Source organism: Strix aluco, chromosome 1, assembly GCF_031877795.1.
Source record: "Strix aluco isolate bStrAlu1 chromosome 1, bStrAlu1.hap1, whole genome shotgun sequence".
Lineage (NCBI taxonomy): Eukaryota > Metazoa > Chordata > Aves > Strigiformes > Strigidae > Strix > Strix aluco.
The window spans coordinates 74,938,542-74,965,993 of record NC_133931.1 but is presented as its reverse complement, the minus strand read 5'-3'; the positions used below and the strand labels follow the sequence as shown (position 1 = coordinate 74,965,993).

General features: G+C 38.9%; 1 protein-coding gene across 5 annotated transcripts; it reads left to right on the top strand.

Annotated features, from left to right (window-relative positions):
- Window positions 1-84: 84 nt before the first annotated feature.
- On the top strand, window positions 85-27,452 carry VSTM2A (V-set and transmembrane domain containing 2A). Of its 5 annotated transcripts, XM_074825286.1 has the most exons (6): window positions 85-1,233; window positions 3,555-3,721; window positions 4,579-4,629; window positions 7,991-8,332; window positions 13,762-13,763; window positions 21,175-21,280. In XM_074825286.1, exons 1-6 carry the CDS (start codon window positions 1,155-1,157, stop codon window positions 21,263-21,265), a joined length of 732 nt encoding a protein of 243 aa, XP_074681387.1. In that variant the 5' UTR covers window positions 85-1,154; the 3' UTR covers window positions 21,266-21,280. The 5 variants fall into 5 exon arrangements, with proteins under 5 accessions (XP_074681387.1, XP_074681372.1, XP_074681377.1 ...); XM_074825271.1 differs by lacking the exons at window positions 13,762-13,763; window positions 21,175-21,280 and adding an exon at window positions 24,751-27,452 and having other exon boundaries at window positions 7,991-8,327; XM_074825276.1 differs by lacking the exons at window positions 13,762-13,763; window positions 21,175-21,280 and adding an exon at window positions 24,629-27,452 and having other exon boundaries at window positions 7,991-8,327.

Below are 27,452 nucleotides of genomic sequence, written 5' to 3'. Positions count from 1 at the left end.
TAGGCAGAAAACAGAGAAGAGAGAAGGAAACATTCACTGCAGGAGAAAACATTCTTTAATATGCGGTAAACACCTTCTCTGATGTGCATAAATATATATATTTCTGTGAGTAATCTGTGGGATATTAAAATCCATATTTATCTAGGTAAATATTTTTTCCATAGAAATCTATATAAATACATGCACCCTAAGCACACTCTAAGTATCATCTTCTTTATCTCTTTGAAGACAAAATGACATTTTAATGTAAGATGTTAGAAGTATAGTTATTTGGAGCAGGCAATAGCGAGTGCAATAGGATTACTGAGCAACTATTTTCCCCTTAGACCCTGTAAGAGGGAGAGAAAAAGGAGAAAACAGAAACAGCTTAACTCACCAAAAATCAAACCACTGCATTGCCCTCTTAGCCACTGAGTGTTTTGGGATGTAAGACCGAAGATTACATCAGTACAATAAAGGCTCCCTGATCTCTGTACAATCACAAGCTGTATACTATGCAAAAAAAAAAAAAAAAAAAAAGGCAAAAAAAAAGCACAGCGCAGCTTTACCCCAGCATCAGAGGCAGAAGAAGTCAGAACAGGTAGAGAGGTGTAGAGAACAGGGAAAGAGAAGAAAGGGTTAAAGGCATTATCGCAGCCATTAGAGGGAAAAGTTGAAGCAATACAAGCACAGTAGACTTCTCTCTCTCCCCCCACCCTCTTTCTTTCCCCCACTCCCCTCTTCCCAAGCTGGATCAGTGTGTAGGGAGGGCAGTCATCACGCCATCCTGAGCAGCAAGAGCTGACGTTGGACGAAGCTGCCAGGTAGCTGAAAAAAGGCACAGAAGGCAGCTGATACCCACTTTTCAACGTTTTTTTTTTTTTTTTTTTTTTAGTCTGAATCTGGACTTCAAGCAACACAGCGCCTGAGACAGCTCATCTGAACCACACTGTATTGCAATACTCGCTCTTCCCAAAGAAAAAGACTCCACTGAGTAGCAGAATGCTGACAGTGTCGCAGCTAGGGCTACAATACAGAGCTTTTTTGTAACATTTTAAAATCTCTTTCTGTTCATATATTTAGAGATACATACATACACTCACACATCAATTCTTCCTTTTCTGAGGGCACCTTTGGCTTTTGTTACCCTGATGTGACTTCTTCTTCATCTTGGAATGATGGGGATCTTTCTAGCTTATGTTGGATTCATTTTCTTTTCAGTTATGTATATTCAACAAGGACTTTCTACCCAAGGTAAGATGACTTATTGTCAAATATGTGTGAGTGTTTTTCTATGCTAAAACAGACGGGGGGGGGGGGGGGGGGGGGGGGCACGAGGAAGAAGATAATAAAAAGAAGAAAACAATCTCAATGGATAGGAGATGAGGACACCAAGCATCAGGTTTACATTTAGTTTTAAAATTGTCTGTAAATAGGGACAGAAGTGAGAAGTTTCCCCAAAGTGAGAATAAAACAGGCTTCCTTTACTTGATTGCAAAGAGGGAAATAACAGGCACCTTGCAGAAGAGTAAAGGGGTGTTGGGTGAACGGACATACATGTGTTGGGGTCGTACATGTTTGTATATATGCACATATGCATACAATAAACACCTACCCGTGCATGCATAATTATTGCATTCAGACCAAGTACCGGATGGCTAAATCTACTGCTTCCCTTAAAATATTGCAGTCTCCTTTCCTCTCCCTATTATCCTGCAATCCTCAGTCAGACCTTCATTTTGATTCTGTGACTATGTGTATTTCTGACCCCCCGCCGAAAAAAAAAAAAAAAAAAAAAAAAAAAAAAAAAAAAAAAAAAAAGAAAAAGAGAAAAAGACAAAATCGACTTCTTTGAAGACCTCCCCCCACCCCCGTCCCCCCTCCCCGCCGAAAGGCGCGCCTTGCATTTCAAGCAGCCCCGGCGCTGCAGGAACCAGTTGTTTGGGACCTCGGGGCTGCGGCGACGCTGTCAGCACCATGGACAGATCGCGCGGGGCCGCCCCCTCCGCCTGCGCCCGCTGCCCGCTGCCCGCTGCCCGCTGCCCGCTGCCCCCGCCCACCTCCCGCCTCCCCCGGCCCCCCGCCCGCCGCCCCCGGCTCCCTGCCCGCTGCTCCCTGCCCGCTGCTCCCTGCCCCCTTGCTCCCTGCCCGCTGCTCCCTGCCCGCTGCTCCCTGCCCGCTGCTGCCTGTCAGCAGCTCCCCGCCGGCTTTACGAGCGTGTGCCGGGCTGCGCCGGGCGGTGCGATCGGGGAGGGTGCTGACGGTATCGCCTCCGCGTCCCCCACTGCTCACACGCACTGACCAGGAGGGGAGGGAACGAACAAACAAAAAAAATAAACCAAAAAAATTCCCAAACTTACAAGCCCCGAACGTACAAAATGCACAGTCCTTTTGTCAGTTTAACCCGATGACTAGCAACCGCTGACTGGGGGGGGGGGAGCAGAAAATGGGACACCGTGAAATATAAAGCTAGTAGCTTTGATAAGTATCTGTTGCCAAGCACAAATGTAAGGGGGAAAAGAAGTAACAGTGGTTGAGTGTATTGCTAAATTATCCCACCAATTCCAGGTTAGCTAGGAAGGCTGGATAGAGAGAAAGAGGGGAGGAGACAGCGAGCAATATTTCCTTCGCATCATAATATGCTCTAGTCAATCTGTAACAACGCGTAACAGAAAGCAACACTGCAGGGTATTTCCAAATTTTGTTCTTCTTGAAACACAGGTTTTATTTATCCCATTGTTTGTCTGTAGTCCCCCTCACTTGACTATCACATTATTATGTTGCACAATTTTAAAGTGCGTTATAGGAAAGGATGAGAAGGAAGTAAAGACTGAAAGAAATATTGGTGCCCTGGACTATGTCCATCAGGGCTAGTTTTTAAACCAAGCAGTGGTACACTGAAATGGGCAGATCCTGTTTGTTAAAGGGAGCGCTTGCCAGGACTGAGAAACAGAAGATATATTGCTTCTTGGTCTGATTATGCAAGCAGAGGTTCTCAGAAAGAGTAACTAACTCAGGTAAAGCCTTTGAAATGGGCATTTTGATGAGTGGTCGTAACCTGCACCTCAGAAGAGCGACCGTTCCAACAGCCATTCCAGACGGCTGTGGAAGATTTAACAATTTACATGTCTCCAGCTCAGCCCTACGAAATACAATAAATCAGTCTGATTTTTTTTCCTCTGCCAAATCGGTCTTGCACAAAACCCCTCAGCGAATCTGGTGAAATACTGCATTCTGCCCAAGGGTATTTGGACCTAATTACATAAAACTTTACTAGCCCATGGGAGCAGTCAGGGGGGTCTATAGCATTTCCCATGAGCAGAGCTTAGAGCGTACAGAAAGTGGATTTGTGTATAAGGGAGGGAAGGTATACCTGGGTGTGAGAGAAACCAGGGGATATAACATGTGGGGAAAATGGAAAAATATAAAAGAGGGAGAATGAGAAAATAAAAGAGATAATTTAAAGGGGAAAAAAGAGAGACAGGAAAAAAAAAAAAAAAAGCAACACAGAAAGCAGAGAATAAACAGTGAGTAGGTAACAGGAGATCCCAACACGTTATGCATTTGTTTTGCAGCAAAATTCACTGAGTTTCCCCGAAATGTCACGGCCACTGAAGGGCAGAATGTGGAGATGTCTTGTGCTTTCCAAAGTGGCTCTGCTTCCGTGTACCTCGAAATCCAGTGGTGGTTTCTGCGGGCGGCTGAGGACCAAGAGGCTGGAGCTGAGGTGACAGGCACTCAGGTACTGATCCTCTGCCATGGGGTCTCCAAACCACCCACGAGAAAAAGGGGTCGAGAGGAAGGGAGGGAAGGGGAGGGGGGAGGGGGGGGGGAGGGAGGGAGCAGAGCAAGGTTCTGGATCTCCCCAGGGACTTAATTTTGACCATGAAATAGCAGCGTGGGAACCTGCAGAGAAAAATGCCCCCCTCAAGGGCTGGTGTCTTTGGTGCCTGTCACTCTCAGGATGCAGCTAGGGACGTTCACAAAACCACACAGATTTCCAACGTCTAAATTTTTTATTATTTTTCTTTCTCTCTCTCTCTCTCATTACCCCTTTGGAAAGCAGCTGTTCAGAGACTGCTCCTTGTGGGAATTTTTCATTTCCCAAATGGCAAGATCCTACACGTGCCCTCCAATATACAGCTGGTGCAGTGGAGTTGGCAGCCCTAACTCTGCATGCAGCTGCCACAGTAGGGCACACACTTGGCGGAGGGGGAGAGCAGGGGGGAACCAATGCCCCAGAAAAGCAAAAAAACCCCAACCAACTCATACAACAGTGCAATTCCAGTCTTCCGAGAGGGACAGAGGGGGCCATGTCCGCTTACACGGTCAGGCAGGGACGCTCCTCCCCTCCTCCGCTGCCGCCTTCGCGCCGGTCTCGGCGTAAAGACGCCCCTGCGAGTGGGGGGTGGTGTGGGGCCCGTCGGGCAGTGCCCCCCCGCCGCGCTGTGGGGGGTGCCCGGCGGGTCGTCCCGGCTCTCCCCGCCGTGGCCCGCAGGTGGCACACGCGGCGCGCCGCTCCACGGGCTCCGCGGCGGGGAGCGCGGCGCGGAGCCTGGCGGGGGCCGGCGACCCACGGCGGCGCTCCTGTCCCCGCAGGTGGAGCTCCTGCCCGAGCGGGACCTGGACAGCGACGGCACCAAGATCAGCGTAAGTGGCGCGGCGCGGCGCGGCGTGGCGCGGGCAGCTCCCGCCGGCCCGGCGCGTCCTTCCCGATCCGGAGCCCACCCGCGGCGCGGCGGCGGCCGCCTCCGAGCAGGCCCGGCGCGGTTGGGCGGGGCTGTTCCCCCCCCGCACCCCCGCCCATCCGCGCCGGCAGGCGGCCGGCAGCCCCAGCGCCTCCCTCTCCGGCCCCGGCAGAGGGGGCCGGGAGAGCCCTGCCGCACGCAGCCGACTCCCCCGGGGACCCCCGGGCGTGAAGGCATGGGCAAGCGAGGCCCAGGCAGCAGAGCTTCGGCAGGCTCTGTTTCCAGCCCGTGAAGTAGACGGCCTGCACCCATCCTTGTACCGCTTGTGCTCCTCTACCCTGGGCAACTGCCGAGTCTGCCTTAGCGCTCCAAAGCTGGTTTTAAGGCTGAAATTTGCCCGTGAAGCTGTACTTTCCTTCAATGGGGTGTGCACCTGTTTAAATGGGTGCTTTCCCAGGTTCTTACCTGCTGGCAGAAAAAAAGCCCAGCAAGTCTTTGGACAAGACCTCCCAGTGGGGAGTAATCTCCACTCTTGGCCACTGAGACTCTTTCTTAGGAAAGTGGGGAAACCAGAGTTACCAATCTGCCGTTGGAGATAAAACCAGAATGTTGTCTCAACACAATTATGAGCAACATTGCTCCAGCCCCTGTCCAGGGAAAGGGTCCCTTCCTTGGCAGACCCGTATCCTGAGTTCAGACCCTCCCTCCCTCAGTGTCCCAAGAAACGTAAGGTGGTGGGATCATGGTGTGGTGCTCACTGCAGTGGAAAGCCACAGATACTTAGCAGATACTGTAGCATAAGTATTCCTTATGAGCCCAAAGGGGTTTTCCCTTTCTTAGACACAATCCCTTTGCAAGTGCCTTTTAGCTGCAGCCAAGGCTGTACCAGCAAAGCTTAAAACAGCAACAGATAGAGCTGAATCTTTTCTGTTACACCTGTTACTCTGCTGCTCTTTGGTGCCTACAACTAACTAACCTAGTCATTACATCAGGTCAAAGTGCAGCTAGGTATAGCTGAAGGGCATTCATAAATGAAATTCAGATACATTTTGTTCAAAATGATACATATTCTACCTATACTTACATTTCCTATGATACTCCTCACCACACACTAGAAACGATTTGTGTCATCGACCATATCTTCAGTTACATTTGTAGACTGTCTTACAGATGAGGCCCACATGTGGTCTTTGGATATTATTCCACTAGACATAGTGACTAGCAGCCAATTTATTCCTTATCAATACTGGCTCATTCAAAATCCCTGTAGTAATCCATAAGATCTGTGACACAGTGTAGACTATAAAGCTTGTCCCATCTTTCAAGTAAAAAATCTCTCTCATTATGTATGATAATAATTCATGGTGGGGTATTTATACAGTGTTTTTATAAGCTTGCATAAACCATTTTATATTTGCAATAAAAAAAAAAAAAAAAGTCAACATTACATTGACAGTCTAAATACACTTGTTACAAATGTAGCCTTCATTTTTTTCTTTCTTGAAGGCACACAGAGAATCTCCATTAGTCCTAGTGGAAAGTATCTTCATGAAGAGGAGAGCAAACTTTTAAGTACATTTAGTAAATTCTTTAAAGAAGTGGTAAAATATACTAAATGTGTTTTTAAACTGAGCTTCTATACACCACTTCTATTGATTTTAAATGATAATGAGGCATAAATTGGAAACATGCATACATCTGACAGCAACAATTTCTAAATTTGAAATGCAAAACCGAAAACAAATTCTGTATTTCATTAGCGCTGTGCAACACTGTTAACTCTGCAGATATTGCATGGGAGCAAATGAAAGCATAACAGGACCTACGGATCCTCTTTCCATTCATATGGAACTTCTTTAATCCTTTTGCTGAATATGAGCACTCCAGTAGAGATATATTATTATTGAATATGGTTTAAATAACTATCCAGCACTTTCTGTGTAATTAATATTGCATACATTATGCCTGAAAGTATGCGATCCATACTTTCAACTCAGTTTGCCAAGTATCAATTCAGAGCTGGATACAACACAACAGACTGTAAAGTCCATCCAACACCTTAAAGCAATAATGTATTCACAAGTATTGCTCTTCAATTTATCAAGCAGATAGAATAGGTGCTTTGCCAACACTGGTGACTGCAGCGTGCCAAGCTATCAGAAGCAAGGTGTTGTGTAATCACCAATAGCACGTGCCTAGCTTCAATCTAGCAGTTTTCTGCTTTTGTGATCTACCATATATTCAGCACCCTGATGTTTTCTCATTGCCTGTCATTGGTATGACACAAAGTAACATGTTTATACAATGGTGGAAGTAAACCAGGTTCAGGAGTTCTTCAAAGCTAAAGTTTTCTGTCCCACTGAATCCTTTTTAACTGGCTTCCTGTGGGGCTACAGCTATTAATCCAGATAGAGAGTAATAGCCAATTAATTAAATATAAATTCTCTAAAGTGATGAACATACAGAAAGGAATCTGGTTTACCTCTCTTAATGCATCTTAATACCTATCACACATTTCCAGATGCATAATTTAGTCACATGTGTTTTAATTCTGTGAGACAAAAATATGTTATGTTACCCTCAGATATTAAAAGCTGTTAGAAATAAATCAGGAATCTTGTTTTAGATGACAATTTTTAAAACAATCTTGAATATGTGCTACTTGAATATGTGCTGCAGAAATGATATATGACATCTAATAAGCACACACTTGTGTAAATGAAACAAAAGGAACTACATGACACAAGATGTCTTGTTATGGTTAATAAACAAAAAATACCAAAGTTTCGGACACGCATGAAAGAGACAAATATGCAGTTTCAATGTAGTGAAGACTGCAAGCTAATCTAGCAAATTGTTACTAAGGAAGTTTAACTGTTGGCAAATATCAACAAAATTGTTAATGCACTAGTTCAAAAACTGAATTATTCAATAAAGCCAACAAACTGGAAATGTTTAACCAATGAAGTGCACAGATACTAGGTTTATGTAAGAAAGCTCATTAAGAATGTTCATGATCTTAAGCAATTAATTGGAATGAGCACGGTAGTTTGGGTTGTTTGTCTGAGTCCAATTAGCATTTCAGAGGAAGCCATCTAAACAGTTTTGGAAAGAAGATGTCAGACATCCTCATAGACACAAATAATCATACCCATCCTTGATGCAACTTCCCTGCAGTAAGCACAGTCACACCGCTGATTAATTTGGCACTTGACTTCTCTGGGCAGGCTCTACATCGGTAGAGTCTTCCCAGAGAAAGAGTCATACCTGACAACATGTTTGTTTGTTTGTTTTGTTGTTTTTTTTTCCTGGCAAATTTGCAGACAGTAAAAGTACAAGGGAATGACATCTCCCACAAGCTGCAGATTTCTAAAGTGAGGAAAAAGGATGAAGGCTTGTATGAGTGCAGGGTGACCGATGCCAACTATGGAGACCTTCAGGAATACAAGGCCCAGGCATTTCTCAAAGTCAATGCTAACAGCCACTCTCGGCGAATGCAAGCCTTTGAGGCATCTCCAATGTGGTTGCAAGACATGAAACCTCGCAAAAACATCTCAGCAGCTGTTCCAAGTAGCATCCATAACTCTGCCAATCAGCGTGTGCGTGCCACCTCCAGCCCTGAAGCAGCAGCCAAAATCCCCAAACAAAGTCCACAATCAGGTATGGTAAAGCATTTTGAGCTTTCATTTGATTGCTTACCAGCATGTAAAAGGAGGCTAACTCAACAAGGTAACCAGGAATTCTGACTAGCAACAGTGTGGTGCTCATTTATTCCTCCTTCTTTTTGGCTTTATTCCTCCTGCTATCTCCTTACTTCCTAAAAGCTGAAGAATAAATTTATGGGCAGAAGAAGCAAAAAGCCTTAAATTTGTATACATGGATTTTATCTCTACTGGTTTTATCAACCTAAGGTTAGGTCTCTAATCAAAGCTTAGCTTTCCCCGTAGTGTGTGTGGAGAGAGGGGCATGTCAGTGAATGACTCATCTCATTTTAAGATGGCTGTGCATGATAAATTAAATAAAACACACATCCAGAAGTGTTTCTTCCTTATTTACACGAGTCACCTAACTTTTATATCTCTTAACATCTGGTGAAATTAATCTACTTTTAGTATCAATCGTATTTTCATAAGGAACTTGACTTCTAAATCTAAGCAGACCTTAGATACACCAGATTGTTTCTCCATTGTGTAGGCTTTAGAAAGACCATGGATTTGTCAGATAATGTGGGTTTGCCATCTTCAGCTGCTTGACCATTGTCTTTGAATCAGGCATTAAAATGGCAATGCCTCAATTGTGTGTCATGTAGAAATTAACATACTACACTTTTTGTTTGGGTGATTTTGTACAGCACTGTGTAAATAACCTATAAGCCATATAAGTCTTCATTTTCTACATTGATAGAGTAAAATCCACAGCTATGCAAAGGTACATGAATATACAGGAGGTGCAGCTGTTGACCACTCTATGATGGCAATAGGGTTAAAAATTTGAGATGTAAATGATCAAAAATCCTCTGGAAAACAAACTGTGCAAGTCTAAGAGTTTCTGGGTTACTTGTGTTTACACTGAGGGCCCAGTGTAAGGCAGGAGATCACAACCTATCTTAAAATATATAATGGAAGCTCATTTAGTTTGTTCTGATGCATCATTTTTCTGCTAGCAAATGACGCGTCATCAAACCAAAACTGGGAATACAACAAATTTCTTAGCACACTTACTGTGAGATCACTTTCAGCTTACAAGCATACTATTAGAAAAACATTTTGATAAGGAAAATAAATTTCAATACAGATTGTGATTATTCATATTACATTTCTTATTGCTATTAGGAAAGACAATGCACATACTACCACCATTTTACCTCTGTATACATTTTTAAAAAATTATTTAGAAGTTACATTCAGTTCTCTTTTCCTGAAATGCAGAAATGCAGTCACACTCATTTTTAGCTCTTCCAAAAAATGTTTAAGCTATTAGAAGAAAATAAATATTTCAACTGATTTAAAATCATCATTTCGCCATGGCTTTCCTTTCAGACAGTTGTATATATATTGCTTCTTTTCCACTGGACTCATACATTTCAAAATAGCAGACTTGTCCATTAAGGGAAAACTCTGGTTTCTGTTCACTTCTATGTGACATTAATTAAAATAGTCACAAGTTTATGAAATACGTAGCTACAGACTACACTGCATTGCGGCCAAAGTGTGCACACAACAGCTAATCCACTAAATCACCTTGGATATAGAATTGAATCTATAATATTGTTTATGTCTTTAGTCCAATCAAAGTCTTGCCTGATTACTGGATATTTGTTATTTGAGAGCTAGTAGGTTATTACATTAAAAGGTCCCTGTAAAAAAAAAAACATAGAAAAACTTAACCTCTAATTTTTTCCTTGAGCAAAGATTACTGCAGATCAAGTACAGACAATTGTAATCATAAATAATTTAAAAATTAAACAGTCTAAAATATAATTTAGTTTATTAATTCATTTGTTTTATGATGAAGCACAGATTAATGCTGTATTCATCAGAGGTGAAACTCATTTACTGAAGAAACAACGACTGTACCAAGAATCCATATTAGTCTTAATTTCAATTTAACGGTCACTTGCTACACAGTAATTACTGGTGATATTTTTGATGAACATCAGTTTAACTCTTGAGAACCAAGATTTACTTTCCTTTGCTTAAGAAAATCTGGCTCTGATTTTACCACTATAGTGTGATTTGGGTTTTCACTCCATGTTATACTCACTCTACACCAATAGAAATACCCATGTGAGCACAAGGCAGTGGGGGTTTTCATCTCTGTGTAACTTTGAGGAGCAACTGCAGCTGAGGAAGGAGAGACATCAGTTGTGAGACCTCAGAAAAGGAGAAAGGAGGTGTCATAGACAGTAATAGTCTTTCTTTTAATGAAATCAGATCAACACAATCTCCTTATACTGTCAGATGAGAAACTTTTCCCTTCTTCAACATCATGCTAACTATACATGCATGCACAAGACTGCTGTGTGATTATATTATATGTAAGCAATGTATCCATCCAACCTAGAATACAGAAACATGGTCGAATACAAATTTATCATTATTAACCACATGTGTGTATTTGAAAGACACAGGGGGTGACTTGTGATGTGTTTGTTCATGTTGAGTAATACATTGACTTCAGCAATACTGTTTGAAGAGGGAAGTGCTATTATCCATAGGGAATTGTATCAAATATTCTCCAACATTAGAGAACCAGTGCATAGTTATTGGCAAGCAATATATTTTACTGCCATGCTGACATGACTTTTTCTTAATTTATTTTTTATTGCGAAATATGTTTACAGCAGAAAGAAACATGACACTGCAAAATTGTTCAGCTGTTTCTCAAGAACTCAGCTACTAATATAAGAAAGACTGACTCTGAGTATATGACTATTTTGTCCCCAAAATTTATTTCTGAAAGGTAGATAACACTCTACTTAACTCCTTCAATCCTGAAGCACACTGAAGAATTTAATTTATTTCTTAACAATAGATATTTAATAGGTAGCTCTAGAAAAGCAGTTTACAGTCACTGCAATTTTAAAATATCAGTATTTCCCAACTGGACAGATATTTCTGCCATTCTCCCCTTTTACTCAAAAGTAAGAATATCTCTGATAACTATGAGGGAGCTATATAGCCAGGGCTGACAAATTAAAGTGATATGAGGTCCATTCAGCATTTTGTGCTTCTCTGAAAATGCTATGTGAGTGTAAAAAATATATCTGTTATTGTTAGCATAATGGAGATTCAATATAGGAAGGAATAGCTAAAGAGAACATCTCCCACAGACAATCTTCAGATAATATACTGAGAAGCACTAAATGTCTACCTTAAAGTCAAAAAAGTCAGGAAAGCAAAAGTCAAAGCTAACACAGCTTGGCCCTTTCATTTCATATTCATTGGCTGCAGCAATGAAGTAAACCATCACATCTTAACAGGAATCTAAGTAATTTGACAGGCTAATCTGCATATATCCAGAAAATGTCCTGTGTAGGTGGAGTGACAGACATTTATTTCTGCATAATTCATAACAACATATCTTAGTCCAAAGGTAAACGTACAGAGTTATCACAGAACCTTGTAACTCTAAGCAATGTAATGAACTGAGATCCAAAAGCTGCAACGAATTCAGGTAAAAGGAAACAAAATAATCTGCAGGCTGCACCAAATCTTACTGTTTCATGGATATAAATCTAGACAAACTCTGCTACCTGCATTCAAGTCACTCAGAATTTATAGCGACACAAAGGGCTGCAGAATTTGATGTGCTGAGAATGTGTGTATCCCCCAAACTCTTCCTGTTCTCCCAATGCTCTCTTAAAGCACTCAAAGCCATTAGTTGCTTTTCAGACTCAAGAAGATCAGGCTTAGAGAACTCAAGAGGGAATAGCTACAAATGAAGAAGTGATGTTAGGTCCATTTTCTGACTGCTTACATAAATACTCTGCACATTTCTAGCAACTTTCTTTGTTTGTTCATGAAGTAACAAATTCAACTGTTAACCTGATGACATACCGAAACTGTTCCTGTGATGATGGCTGCAGCAAGTGACTTGAAAAGGAGCACAAAGAAGAAGGTGGTCCTTACCTAAGACAGAACAACCAGGATCCTTGGCATCATAAATCACACTGAGAAGATGATTATTAGGAGTGAATGCAAAAGAAGAGGATGAAAACATATTTCTTCAATCTGTTGATACTGATAAATTGATGATATTCCTTCCAGCCTCCATTTTTATCTACAGAATCCAGGAATCTTTTAATATCAACCTATTGTAAGCACAATATTTTTGTCCATTTTGGAATCTTCTCGGATATAAACCAACTTCTCTGTGTGTTTGGGTTTTTTCTTTTGTGTTACATCTCCTCTTGACAAAAAGTCTGCTCTAGCCTCCACCAAGGCGACACCCAACATTACTGCTTTCTTCACTAAGAGAACATCTTTTGCAGATGCTGTTTTATAAACTGCGAGTACCCATAAGAAGGCACCAACCATTACTGTGACTGTTGCACAGCAAAAAGTCAAGTCTCTGTTTCTTTAGGACTACATTAAAGCAAAAGCTAAATGAGAGTTTTGTTCTTCTTGTTCTGAACCTTATTCAGCCGTTCGCAGAAAAATTCTTGCAAAAAGATGATGCAAGGACTATCCCATTTTACACCTGTATACTCTACAATCTCTGTATTTACTTGAAACTTCCATTTTGGTTCTCTCTTCCTGAAATGAAGCCACTCCACTTTAACTTCTCTGAAATAATAGAATAAATTCTAATCGTGTTAATTGATGTAGTCCTATTAGCCAGTTAGTTCTTGACCTTGAAACTGTAAGCATCTTCTGTGAAGTTCTAATCTGCTCCAAATAACTTCACTGACAAAGCAAAGTCTTAACAGCAGCTAACCCCTTTTTTTTTAGACCAAGATTTCCAGTGAAGAATGAACTCACTACTGCCTTGTGTTTCTTTCAAAGAACCCACATCTTAATTTCTTATATGTGCATACTTACTGATAGATAGAACCAAACTCCTGTTCCTAGTGCTTAGTCTAACTGCACCCAGTAATAAACAAATGGTTGCCAGTGGATATGCAGTTTTAACTCCTGTCACAAGCAAAATGGTATCTATATTTTGTAACCATCCCTCACTGCCATTGCCAATCACTGACCCTACACCACTGTCACCTTTCTATTCCTCTTACAGAAACACAGGTTCAGGAACTAAGAAGAGAAAACACTCACCAACTAATATGTGTTAATTTTTGTTGCTCTACAAGTTTTAACAGTTGTTCAATCCCACATGTCCATGCCAGACTGAGTACTTTGTGTGCTTAATTTTAAACATGTCCTCTCCTAAATGAGATATTATCTTCATCCTTAGTTGTGTCCATGGTTAAGCACTAATACTGAATCATAAAAGAAGATCATAGTCTTTTCAGATTTGTTGAGATAATCATGGATTCTATCCTTAAACATATGATATGTCCACTGGAACTCATATTCCTGTAAAAGTGATGGTGTTTGGAAGGAAATGTTAAATAACCTTAGCTAATGACGAGCAGGGGTAAGAGGGAATTTGAGAAAGCAGGTAATGGCAGATTAGAAACAGCCTACTACAGGAAAGGGGACTCCATGGCAGATTTCCATTTTTATTTTTCAAACACAACCTGGACTACTCTTGAGCAGTTGCTTTTTCATATACCGTACAGGTTATATGCATGAAAACATGTAAAACTGTCTTTGGATGCTGCACTGTGTATTTGCCCCCTATGAAGCCAATTCAGAAACAACAAGGACAGACATAGCAGGGACTAAATACACAAAGTTTACAAAACTCATTTTGCTCTTTCTCCATCTACATTGTTTATATCTATATGTATGTATACTGAGATCATTCCTATTCTTTTAGTAACCTTGCCAGTATATTTTGCTGTCCATCTGCCATTGCTATGTATGCACTTAATTACATCTCCTGCTTTCTTTTAGCTATTTAAAAATGAATCTTTCAGACTCACCTCACCTTTAGAACAAAACTGATATATAAGGATCTGATAGGGGACCCCTCAGGCAGTCCCTGAGTAGCAGAATCACAGTCATTCTGTTCTACATGCCTGGTATAACTTTCTTTGTTAATTAACCACTGGAAAGATTGCAGATGAAACACATAGTTTATAAAGAAAGAGAAGAAAAGAAAATAAGAAAAGAAAAACAGCGGGAAAAAAAGAAAGTTGTTTATGAGTTGTTTGTCAGCTCACTCAAATTGCTTTTCATTGTCACACAATGAGGCCGCTTGCACTAGGTCATCAGAGATTGCAGCATATGTGACAGAGCCTGCTCTTGAAATAACTGATGGGATTTTCTTGCTTCAGAAAACAACCCATTTTTTACTTGGCACATATAGACCAAAGCAGAGGACATTTTCACTTGTTTCAGATAAGAAGCAGGAAGTTTCCCGCCTGTGGTGCCCTATTTCATTATGAAAATCCTTTGCATTACTTAAAATTAAAAAGAATGGGTAGAATTATCTGCTGGTTGGAATGGATACAACTTTGCTGAAGCCAAAAGAACGTCATTCATTTACAATAGCTTCAAAGATATTCCAAACACATAACCTTCTTCACAGCTACAGTAATAATCAATTAACCCTGCTTTGCTGATGACAAAGCCAAGTGTCATTTGAAGAGTGGCTGATGATCTTTCCCTTGGCCTTGTGAAGAGGAGGCTCTGCCCCAAACCCTTCATTTTACCTTATTGTAAGGAAGTTGCCGTCATGCTTTTTGGCAGTGCAACTTGCTATCCTGTCTAAGCGTAGGTATTACAGTCTGATCCACCTCACTGAAGATTGTTCCCCCACCTACTGATAAATGCTACTGTCTTGGAACAAAGCTACCTCATGTGCTGAGAAGAATAAAAATTTGAAAGTTAACTGCCACAGCCAGCATTCCCAGTGCTTCATACATACGATCTTTGTGTTCATTAACAGCAACAAAAATAGAGATAGCAAATCTGGATGCTACTTCAACTGCCAGTCCTATTTCTACTGCTGTTATTCCCTCAGCTGCTGTTGTTGCCTGTGATGCTGACTGAGGCTTTTGGCGACCAAATCACAGCCATAGGGCTATAATGACTATAAAAGTGAATTCTACAGGACTACAGAACATGGTGTATCCATCTCCACTTCATTCCGTGCAACCTAAAAATGAGTAAAAAATGAGTAAAAAGGGCAGCATGTTTTGTCGAGAAGCAATAATAAATCAATTGTGAAGCCAAGAACTAACAGTAGGTCTCACAGAGAGCTAGACTTTCAGGTGGTGCAAAGCCCTTTAATAGAACACTGTTTGAGAGTATGGCTACATAGCATTGTGCCTGTCTGAAAGTCTGCCAAAACAACACATCAATTACCTATGTTCTACTCTGATGAATTATTCACATGCATACAATATGTACTGATCAGTGACTATCTTATACTGAAGAGTCTTTGAATAACAGCGAATGACATGTCATCATTATGATTGATCTCACGTTTCAGAACTGTAATGAGAAAGGTAAAACAATCTGAAATAAAAGTAGAAAAATTCAACAATATGGAATGTGAAGTAGAGAGAATTAATACAGGATTTGGCACAAATATTTATTTAATGCTTCATTCTCACAGTCCACCATTTTCAAATTAGTACACTGTGGTTGTAGGGGCGATAACATTGTATTTTTTTATTTGTATGACAGTATTAGCAAGGGTGAAGGCTTTGACTTGTCAACTCTGATTTAGCTCTTACAGTTTAAAATGTTGCCACCCCATGTCTCTGTCTTGCCGCAATCAGAAGTTATTGCCCCAAACTTAGATGGCAGAAGGAAATAGGTGCCTGCTCCTTAGCTCTCCCAGTTCTCAGTGTTGAGCATTTTATTAAGCCTCTGTGACAGCTGATAAACTAAAACATTGGGTTGTTACATTGAGACAGATGAAGAGATGGCATGGGGTTTGCTTGTATCACTCCTACTATTGGGAGTTTAATTTCCGTAAAAGGGGGAGGTAGAGAGATGGAGGCACTATAATCTTAAACTGCTCCAGCTAAAACCGTTAAGAGCTTATGAGTCATAGCCCTTAGACAGAGTTATGTTCTGTTAGTCAGAGGTATTGTTCTAATCTCTATAACAACTGCATTATCCACCAGGCAAACAAAGTATCAGAAGAATGGTCCCTGCCTCAAAACACTTACCATCTAGGAATCAGACTGAAGAAAACAGTCTCATCCAGTTGGATGGGTACAGATAAATGGGACCTTAGCTGATTTCCATGAAAATAGCTCTTATATAAATGATATAAATAGAAGGAGATCAGGTTGACTCTATGTCAAACATAAGCCTAAGCAGTGTCAGGTGTGAAAAGCAAGAAAAGGGATTGAATATCTCATGCTGAAATATTTACAAAGAATAATTTTCCTTCTATCTATGTTATAATAACCCTCTTGGTATATGTTTTTCTTGGTATGACAGTGCTGTTGAAGATGATGGAGAAATATTAAGTATCATCCCACTTAAGATTTTTTTCTGATAGATGAAAGGATGAGCAGGAAGCAAAAAGCACAGGAGGAAAAAGATGAGTTCAATTCTATTTTTCTTCAAATAAAACTCTTGTTGCAACTTTATGGTATCTTTCTGAAATGGCTCTGTTAGTTTAACTAGAATGTGGCATATATCAAATATACACACATTTATACATACTACAAAAATGCTGAACAATTTGTGCTGGAGCCATGTTTAGTTACAACATCAGAAACTGGTTACTAAGAAAAGAGTCAATTCAAGAAGAATTTTTGTTAACAGCCTAAGTTCCTGGTTTGATTCAGGATGGGCCATAACTGTGTGCATGTAAATGGATGAGGATGGGTTACCACAGGACAGTCACAAAATATGCATTTGCTTTGGAATCAGACATTTCACACAGATAAACAGAAATGCACCGGTTTATATATTTTTCTGTCACACATTAGAAAAAGTCTAAGACATTTTATATCCATGGATTTCATGGACAGGAGGAGAGACAAAGGTGCCCAGTGCTGATAAGAGCAGTCATAAAACATGCTGCCAGGTTTTCAAACAATACTAATTAACCAATTTAGGGCCTGCATTTGCTTGAGCTTTCCCTCTTCCCTCAGCTTTTAACTGTTGCAGTGAGCACTGGGTATTGGACTGCTTCTCTCACTAGTTTTATTTAAATAGCTAATACTGGTGTTTCACAGACTATTTGCAAGCACCTCTCTTAGCAACCCTTTCTCCAAAAAGTACTCTCTCACTGACATAGAAACAGCTGAAGTCAATGCATTACTTATACATGTGAAGAGATGCTCTATGTGAAGAAATAAAAAAAAGAAACCCACAAACAAAAAAACTTTAAAACTTTGCAGGCTCAAGTGCCAACCAAAGGGAGGAAGAGAATTAGGCTATCTGCTACAAATGGCTGATGCCTGGACATTAGTGACTGAGAGCCCCAGGTAGGCAAAATGTCATTCTCCTAAGAAAAGAAAGTCAGCCAGGGGAGTTTGAGTATCAAGACAAAAAAGCTTCCACAATATAATAAATATATAGTGATGGAAGTAGTCATAGTTGTAGAGCCACTAAACAATTCAGAGCTATCGAGAACACACTATATCCTTGGCTGAACACAAGAAATTTGAGGTACCTGAGCACAAAAAAAAAGTTTTAAGCTGCTAGAAGAGGAATATGTTTCTCGGTATATCTAAAGCTGAAAGCTGTGTGTCTTAGGTTCAAAAATCATTTTGACTCTGATATGGTCTACCCCACATATCATCTGCAGAGACAATTCATCTACACTTCATTTCACCAAATGGGAATCTAACTTAATGCTACTTTACTACTCTAAGCTTGTTTATGAGAATATCATATGAAAATGCTAGGGAAATTAAAATGTCAGAAGCTGAATTCTTGATGGGATAGTCTGTCCAGATAGCTAGACTCACTTTCAGACCAAAACAGCCTAAATAAGTGTTCAAGAAGCATAAGCATTTAAACAAAACTTAAGATCACTGCTACAGAAATGAATGAAGCCAATGTAAAACTATCAGGATTTCCTAATCATGCTAGTATGTAAAACATTATTTAGTCCTGAACTACTTATTGACACAATTTAAACAAAGCTACATATGAAAACAGAAGGAAAAGCACTGATGAGAGTGGAAGTTATGAATTACAGGATAAAGGACATAGGAGAGAGCAAAAATTATACTAGAGGTGGACTAACTACAGTATCCAGTTCATCTTCCTGAAAAACTGTTTTAACTCAACAGTGATTTTTGGCTATTTTCATCGGAACAGGATGAAAATCTATAAATGTTGATGCACTTCCCCTTTCAGTTATATGTTTAGGTATCTCACCCCTCCCTCCTGCCTGTTCAAGGTAAAAGGATGACAGGGTCAGATAATTTTGATGATCTCATTTTCATCTTTGAGAATGACATAAGAGATCATTTTAGCTTCTTCATAGTGCCTGATGGCCCAATTAGGAAGCCTGGTTCCAGTCAAGGGATTCAAGAATGAGATATGAGCAAAGGCACTGTTTGAAGAATTAAAAAGAAAATCATGACTCTCAAATATGTTACAGAGAAAGTGAAAATTTAAATGTTTCCCTAGGTATGGATTGATGTAAGGGATGATGTAGAAAGTGGCCTGAATCTAAAAATCCCATGTTTTTTCACACCAGTGTACCCGTAATTCTACTTCCGTCCATCTTGGCATTGTGGAATTGCAGAAGTCATTCAAAGTCCCACCCTGCTTTCTTTCTCCATTCTGCTAGCTATTTTCCTTTTATAGATTTACTATGGCTTGTTCTGGACCACTGCCTGAAGCTAAGTATCATTTTACTACATGCTGATACATATTTGAAATCTCCTCAGGTTTTTCCTCTCCCAAGTATTTCCATCTCAAGTTTGCATTAGAACATGGCTTTAGGTGTAGCTGGTAGCAAATTAAAGGCTGTGACCTGCCTTAGCCCAGAAAGAACTCCAGGAGTTATTGTGGCTCAAATCCCTGGCAGAACTCTCTCCGCTACTCAGGGTTGGCAAGTTGTCGCTTTTTTTGCCCCAGGACAGGACTGAAGACCACTGTTCACCTGCGTGCCTTACCTAGTGAAAGCTAGGAATAACCATCCATCCAGGATCCCATCCCTCTTCCTCACCTAATCTTCTGGGCATCACTGGCAGAAGAAGAACACACAGCAGATGAACAGAGCTACATGTTGGACGCAAAGTCTAAGCAAACTTCAGGGAAATTCAATACATAGCATACTCTAAATTTCCACCAGTTTGGAAGCAGTAGTTTTCTTCCAAAACGTAAAAAAAATCAGAAATTCAGAACTTTTCTCCTGGTGTGTAAGATGAATTCTTTTGCCCTGTGCGGTATGACTGCCCCAGACAGTGATGAGCAATTCACAATATTTTAGGTTCACTACTGTACAGCCAATGGAGAAAGATGGACTTGAAGCCTAAGCAAAAGTGTCTACATTAGGAGCCTTGAATATGATACTTACTGCTTGTCTTTTGTCATTCAGTTCCCCAAAATTGAACACAGGTGATTGAACCTTAAAACACACATGAGAAGTAATTCCCTTAAGGAGGGAAAAGGGGACCTGACATTTGTGGTACGGAAATTTTCTTCCTGAGTGTGGGTATATATTCCAGCAGTATAGGAGAGCTATAGGTAAATGTGATTTCTGCAGTTAAGTGGCGTAAAAATGATAGCAATTGGTAGGCCAGAGAGGAAGAATCTGTTTATTTGAAACATATTCGTATTTAACATATTCAAATAAAACTTCAAAGGTTTCAACACCTCTGTGATTTCAGAAACCAGTAATACAACAAAATTAACTCATATTGGGCACAAGATGATTATATATCCCCATATATATGCAGGAATATTTTGGCAGCATGTAATACATACAGAGAAGGAGGATGGACTTTTGTGTGACTGACTGTATTTCTCTTGTACTGGTCAGCACAAAACCAAGACTCTATTCAGGCGTTAGTCCTCCTGTGTGATCAGTGGCTTACTAATTAAAGGAAACTCAAGGATACCCTCACTAAACTTATATGTTTAGTAAAATATTAAAGCAGTGCTGTTGAATTCACAGTTTATGGTGATAAACTACTCGTAATCATAACTGTAAGAATCCAGTTTTCAGAGTCTCTGACAGGTATTGAGGCTCAGAGAGCAGGAGGCTATTACATCCCAGAGACCTCCCAAACCTTAGTAAGCACAAGGAATGCCAAACTTGCTAAACTTCAACTTTTTCAGATGCAAACTACTTGAGACCCAAGGTGGTTAGCCATGTAAGGTACTCTTACAAATAGGGTCTGCTAAAAGTGTAGGGCCTGAGGCAGCTGCTTAGTTTACAAATAGGTGTTTTGTCCAGTTGTGAAAAATAAATGGGCAAAATTATGAAACCAGCATTTGCTTTTCTCTGCTTGCACCCCAAAATCCCATGTAGTTTTACAGACATCTTTTCTGATCAATATCTTAGTGAAAGCAAGGGATTATAGTCATTCAGGCATGAGTAACTAGTTTTTTGATCAGTTAGGGTATACTAAGAATTTATAACTTCTGCTGGGTTTGTTTTATACTTAGATGCTCTTAAATTAATCTCATTAACAGAACAGAATTGATGGTTAGCTATTTGGTCCGTACACTATGAGACATGAAATATGGTTCAGCATTTGTGACAGAGATTATTATTTTAATTGCTAATTTCAGAATTATTTATCTTTTCTCTCTGTTTCCTAGCATTTGAGGAAACCACATATTCAAATAAATCACAGTTTCAAAGAGTTTAATGGCATGGACTACTCTCTCATGCTGTTGAAACTTATCTCATGATCACATGCCTTTGACAATACATCATTTGTTTACAGGAGAAGGCTAAGTATTTCGTGGACAGTTGCCCTTTGGATGTATGTCAGTGACAGGAAACAAAGACAACACATGGGCATTTGCATCTCACAGGAAGAATTTAACTGGATCCCAGTGGCTGATAGGTCAAAATGTGAGAATCCCTGACCCACACATCAAGTAGAGTTTAACTAATAATATAGAAAAAATATATGCGTACAAACTACTGTTCTTCCAAGTTACTGTCTTTGAGGCTAACATAACTGTAGTCCAGCTTTGCCCAGTGTTCTTGACCTGCAATGAAATTTCTCTTAGTTCTCATTATGCCAATTAGAAAATGATGTTAGAAATGGTGGGGAAATGAGTAATCGATTTAGCATGTCCACAGACAGATCAACATTTTTACTTATATTACCATGCTTGCAGTTCCAGTGATACTATTTAAGTCCTGGACAGAACTGTGTACCAAAACCACATCTGCATGAAAATTCTGAATTTGGATACATTTGGATTTGGATTCTGATTTGTGTTTTGCCTCTGACTTCTGTCTAAAAACAGTGAAACTAAATCTCTGATTTAAACACCCTATGACTTTTAGATTTGCAGTCAGGATGACTTATCCTTTATCAGGATGGAAACCAAAATAATAGAATATGAGCAAATATGAAAGAATAGAAAAAGGGAAAAAAATCTAAAAAGGCTGCTTTCAGCTTTGCTATGTTATTATTTTACATTTGCAGCTTTACCCCTTCCAAAATCTAAAGAAATACTTGGGTTCATGAAAGAACAAATACAGTTCTTTTACCCATCTCCAGAAAAAGGAAAAAAAAAAACAAACCAAAAAACCAAGAAACCTGAGTATATTTAAACTCTAACTGTGTTTCATTAAGAATCGCTGAAAGATGAGAGTACACCTAGCAGTCTTATATGTCACAAATTAATTTTATTGGGGATGATACATTACTGAAAATGTATCCGTTTGGGTTAGACAGCATTTTGGAAACTATTAAGCCAGTAAATAGAAACCTGATATGACATTAGGATATACTAATCAGTTACTGAAACTATGCAGAGGACACTGTTTATGACAGTGATTTCCAACAATCCAACAGCCTCTGTTCACCTAGAAGCTGAAATTGTTTTAGTTGTATTTCCCCTAAATTTTTTTCATGTGTTCAGTATTGCTTTAGCTCGTACTTACTGCATGTACTCTAACCTAAATCCCCTGCAAGATAAACAAACTTGCTGTTTACCGAACATGCGTGTAGAACACGTGACATGAATTGGAGGAAGGTTGTGATTTATACAGACTGAACATTATAAATAAAAAGGTTATCATGTGTATGCAATAAATGAGCCCTAATTTGGGGATCTACAGATTGTCATTGAAAAGAAGCAAAACAAAACAGAAATCAAAGAATGCTTTGCCTGCAAATATAATGGTGGATTTTCCTACTGTGAAATAATTTAAGTCAAACCTCTTTTGTATCATACTGTTTCTCTTCCACACATTACAGCTTTCAAATTCTCAAATTATAATGCCATTAAACGCTAAAAAAACCCTTTTAAAAAATATCTGTGAGACTCTTCTGAGTATTTATCCTTATTTGCATTGTACATATTTTGTGCAGAGGAAATGTATCTGCAAAGACCTCTTTAGAATTGTCTTGAGCAGTGTATTTCTCTAGTTCAATCAAAAAAAAAAATTAAATGGAATAAACCAAGTGAAAATAATTCAATACATCATTAAATGATCTAACACTAACAAAGGTTCTGAGTAAGTTCTGCTAAGCTAGTTAGAGAAAGAAAAGTCTTTATAAAAATCTGTTAAATGACAAATTTTGCACCTTATATAAAAGAGAGAACAAAGCTATGCTGCAATAAACCAAAACCAGAAATTGAACTCCACCGTTGGGCACAATCTTGTAAATACTACCTGAATGAATGACTCACAGGAAGAAGTTACAGCAAATTTGCCTGTGTGTTTGCTTGTTACTAATACACAATAAGTGTTTTGAGAAGCCAGGCAAACTATTGCAGTGTAGTACAGGTAGGCTAGCATTATCAGATGGACAAGAGAAAAGTAGGCTTCCCACTCCTGTCTAAGTTCAGTAGGAAGTAAGCTCAGAGTTGAAAATCTTAATAATGGCTTTGAGACATTTAAAGTATTCATCGTATTAACACGCATGGATAATTCACATGTGGATGATTGAAATATCGCTGTTACTTAGAAGCTCTTGTGTATGTAAGAGAGGTCAAAGAGTCTTTTATGGCAACTACTATGTATGCAATGTCTCACACCATGCCTTTACAAAAGGAAGCAGTGTTCAGAGATCAGGGATTTAGTTTAGTCCCTGTTTTTGAAGGGAAAAAATTACTAAAGACAGGAACAGAAATACTTCTTGCTACACTTATAAACATAGTTAGCAGATACGGAGAAATGTTTAACTGATAAATATCTGAAAACTTTAAAAAATGAGCATATGCCTTGTGTTCTTTTTGCTTCCGTTGTGTATATTCTTGATAAGAAGATAAATGTGCTTTTTGGGTCTGCAGTGGAATCCAGCATTCAGTTTAGTATTAAATTCTTCACAAAAATAGCTTATAAATGATTAAGAGATTTTTTAAAATAAGCATTTATTAGAAGTCCAGCATTATGCAACATTGTTACTTTGTTATAGAATTGATGCCTGTAACCATCAATAACATTCATCCTTTTCAAGTGTACAACACAGCTATAAAATCTATTAATCATGCATTAACCTGCTATAATTAGAAATTTTATTTATAGTGTAACCAAATTAAATTTATGGTTTTCACCTCTAGTAATATGTTTCAAATTCTGAATGTAATTCTTTATGATATAGGGAGTTATCAAGCACTAAGATTTGTTATGTAAGACATCTAAATACTCATGTCTTTGGTGTGCAAATATTTCAGTTTAATTAGTCCCGTTTTGAATTTTTTTATTCTGATAACGTACTTAAAATATAAAGTCATGTTTTTAGAAAAAATGATATGTAACATTGTTTTCATGGCTTTTAAAAAAAAAAATCTGGAAAAATATAATTTCTCAAAAATAAATACTACAAACCCTTTAGCATTCTGTTTCCCCCTTGTAAATAGCACAGCCATTTGCCAGTACCTTTCTCCTCTGTTTTACAAGAAAACACTCTTTAGCCACTAGATGACTTTTTTGTTAGCAGTCAATGATGTGATACTGGAAATTATTTTGTAAAGAACATCCTGAGGTGGAAGGTGTTTGAGTTTGTTCCTCTTGGTATATGGTTTCAGTGGATAACGTTGTTTAAAAAGACAGACAAGAAACAAAAGCAAAGCAAAACAAAAAAACCTCCTGGGACTGAAATACTTTGTATGTGTTGTTATTTGCAGTGCATGCCAAGACATTCATGGGCACCAGAGCCAACCTGGCGAGCTAATTAAATATATAAATGTATGTGTTTAAAACAACCTTATAAGGAGCATTGGAAATCTGCAAGATGAGCGAATATCTTATAACTTCTTCCGCAGGTGCGAGGATAGCTACAAGCCATGGACTTTCTGTCCTGCTTCTTGTTTGTGGCTTTGTGAAGGGTGCTTTGCTTTAATCTAAAAGTGCTGACTTTTTCCAATATCACTTTCTCTTCTTAAAGCAAAGAGCAAATCGCCTGTAAAATCCACGGAGCGGACAGCAAAGTTGACCCTAACCTCCAACCACCACTCTGCACCCAATGTACTCTAAATCTCTACACAAGGAGCACCTTCTTCAGGAAGTACAAACAAAAATGCTAATAAAATAAATAAATAAATAAATAAATAAATAAATATTATAAAAAGAAGAGGATACAACATGTTTTCTTGATATATCTTATTTTCTTTGGCGTATTACTGATCTTTTATTTGAAGAGAACTGGTGTGATGTAATCAAACGATTTGTAACAGCAAGACCTAGTTTCCTTTTCTTTCGGCAAGGAGGAGCCTCATCCTTGACTTCTCAGGGGTTGGCCTGCAAGTCATCAGTAGTACAAAATTAACCATGGATGACGTTTGGTTTCCTACGCTGAAAGAACCGTTCCAGCCTGGAAGCAAACAGAGACCAAATAATGAAACAAAACATAGTGATTTAACATCGACCCAAATAAAACACCCCACAAACTTTATCAAAAAGTCTTTTTTTCTTTTTTTCTTTTTGCATGAGGAATAGGGAGAAGAAAAGAAATTCTACAAAGTAGCTAAGCAGACTAGAGGATGTTTTTTCTGGAAAACAAATGAGGAGATTTTTCTTTTGAGTTGTTCAGGGATTTTTTTATTATTCTTTTTCCCCTGTGGGTTTTTTCTTGTCTTTTTTTGTTTGTTTCTTGTTCAATGGTGGCAATTACTGACTTAGGCCAACCCCTGATGATTGTGTGGAGGTTTATATATATACATCTTTTTTTTGTGTGTGTGTGTGTTCTATATTTCAGTGTGTTTTCTCTAATTTTGCAACTCCTGTATATGCAAAACTAACTTAAATTCTGTAAATTGCTTACAGTCTGTGTGTTATAACTTCAGAGTAGACATACTTTGGTCCTCATGCAAGCCAGTTTTTAATATTATCTATATGTCGTGCCACCAACAGACATCTTTATTTCCTTTTTTGCAAAAACATCACTTTTTAGTTTGTAATTCAGTACTGTGTGGATTTTGTAATACATACTTTCACTTCCACTGGTTTGACCCCTTTCAGCCCTCTGTTTACTCTGTAAATGCACATTAAAATTTGTTATGGTCTCTAGACAATGAATTATTTTAGTTTTGTGTATGTTGTGTTGGAGTTCAGATGCTGAAAGCTCTTTTAATTTGTGATGTTTATAGAGGATTAAGTGATTTGATCACTATAAACTGTACAATTAAGGTTTGCAGTCAAATACTGCATGTAAAGGAAGGTTAGAAGGGGAAAGCAAAACATGGTTTAAAGGATATTCTTTTGGTAAAGAGTTTTATGAAAATTAATTTATTACACTGATAAACTATATTTGCATCACAGCTCCTTCTACATGGCCAAAGAGGTGTCTTTCTTTGCTTTTTCTGGAAGTGGATTGTCATTATTCATTGATATTCTTAATTAAAATACTTCATGTCTGTGAACTGAACGTGAGAATTTTCCTTTTGAATGAAGTAATATGCATTACATGAATTACATTCATTAATGCAGGAAGGAAAAATTGCTATCATTTGCAGTTGCAATCAGGAAGGTTTTTTTCTTGTTCCTCTCCTTCCACTGATGCTGAACAATCCACACCCTTTCATTAATCAGCACAGATAATCACATATACCACATGCTTATTATGATCTATTTACAGCAGCATTAAGTAGCTGCAGTGTGGTCAGCTGTGTGATTTCTCCTCATTTTGTAAGTAATGTAGAAGGAAGTGAAAAAGTATATTTAATATCTCACCAGTCCATGGCCTACAGGCCTAATATTTTATTTCAAAATGTCCATAAGTTTGAAGTCTTCCCCCATTAATTTCAAAGGAGAAAGAACAAATAGTAGCATAGAATCAAAGGGTAACATACTAACACTTTGGAAGAGGATAACATATTTGTGCAAATCTTACTTACTTTAACCATACATTCTGTAGTATAAACTTGTCTGGGAATAGTCTGTCTTCTTTTGGTTTTAGCAGTAATAAAGAGAGTAGATGTTTCGTTTAATACAGATAAATCAGGAATAACTGTCAGGAGGAAAAGGGAGAAAGTTCCTTTATTTCAACATAAAGTTAATGACCCACTAGGAATATTGTGTATTGGAAAGGTTTTGCTCCATAGTAATAACAGTTTATCAGCTTACTGAGAAAATAGAAACAGTCCCCATTAAAGTGTTCTGAATCAAAACCAATATTGTGGATTGAAGAGGAAGTAAATTTAAAAAGAGCCAAAGGTTTTTGAAGTCTCATTTTCTGAACACACCTATGGAACCAAACTTTCAGACCTCTGAAGGAAAGGCTACATTTTCCCCATGAAATAGGTGTCTATGACTGGATGCTGCAAGAATCTCCCGTGTGGAGTTCAGAAACCTCAGTTTCCATTGGTCTTAACCAGAACCAAATGCTTAACATCACATGTGTTTCACGTGTTTACTGTACATATATATCCTGTATGAATATTCCATGTATGCACATAGTCATATAGACAACCTACAGTGACATATGGGATTTTTCAGAAGCAGTTTAGTCTCACATTGTTAAAGTTAGGCTATGATTACTATGTTACACTGTGTTTTGCTTTATGGTCTTAGCTGCTTCGATATAAATCACCATGTACTAGGAAGTAAGATTAAAGAACCAGCTGAAATTAAAAGCAGAATTCTAGACCA

What these genes read in the sequence shown, in the direction of transcription:
- VSTM2A (XM_074825286.1), top strand. Translation starts at nt 1,155, where the DNA reads ATGATGGGGATCTTTCTAGCTTATGTTGGATTCATTTTCTTTTCAGTT. An exon ending in CTGAGGTGACAGGCACTCAG is followed by an intron (nt 3,722 to 4,578) that starts GTACTGATCCTC and finishes CTGTCCCCGCAG; the next exon opens with GTGGAGCTCCTGCCCGAGCG. An exon ending in GCGACGGCACCAAGATCAGC is followed by an intron (nt 4,630 to 7,990) that starts GTAAGTGGCGCG and finishes GCAAATTTGCAG; the next exon opens with ACAGTAAAAGTACAAGGGAA.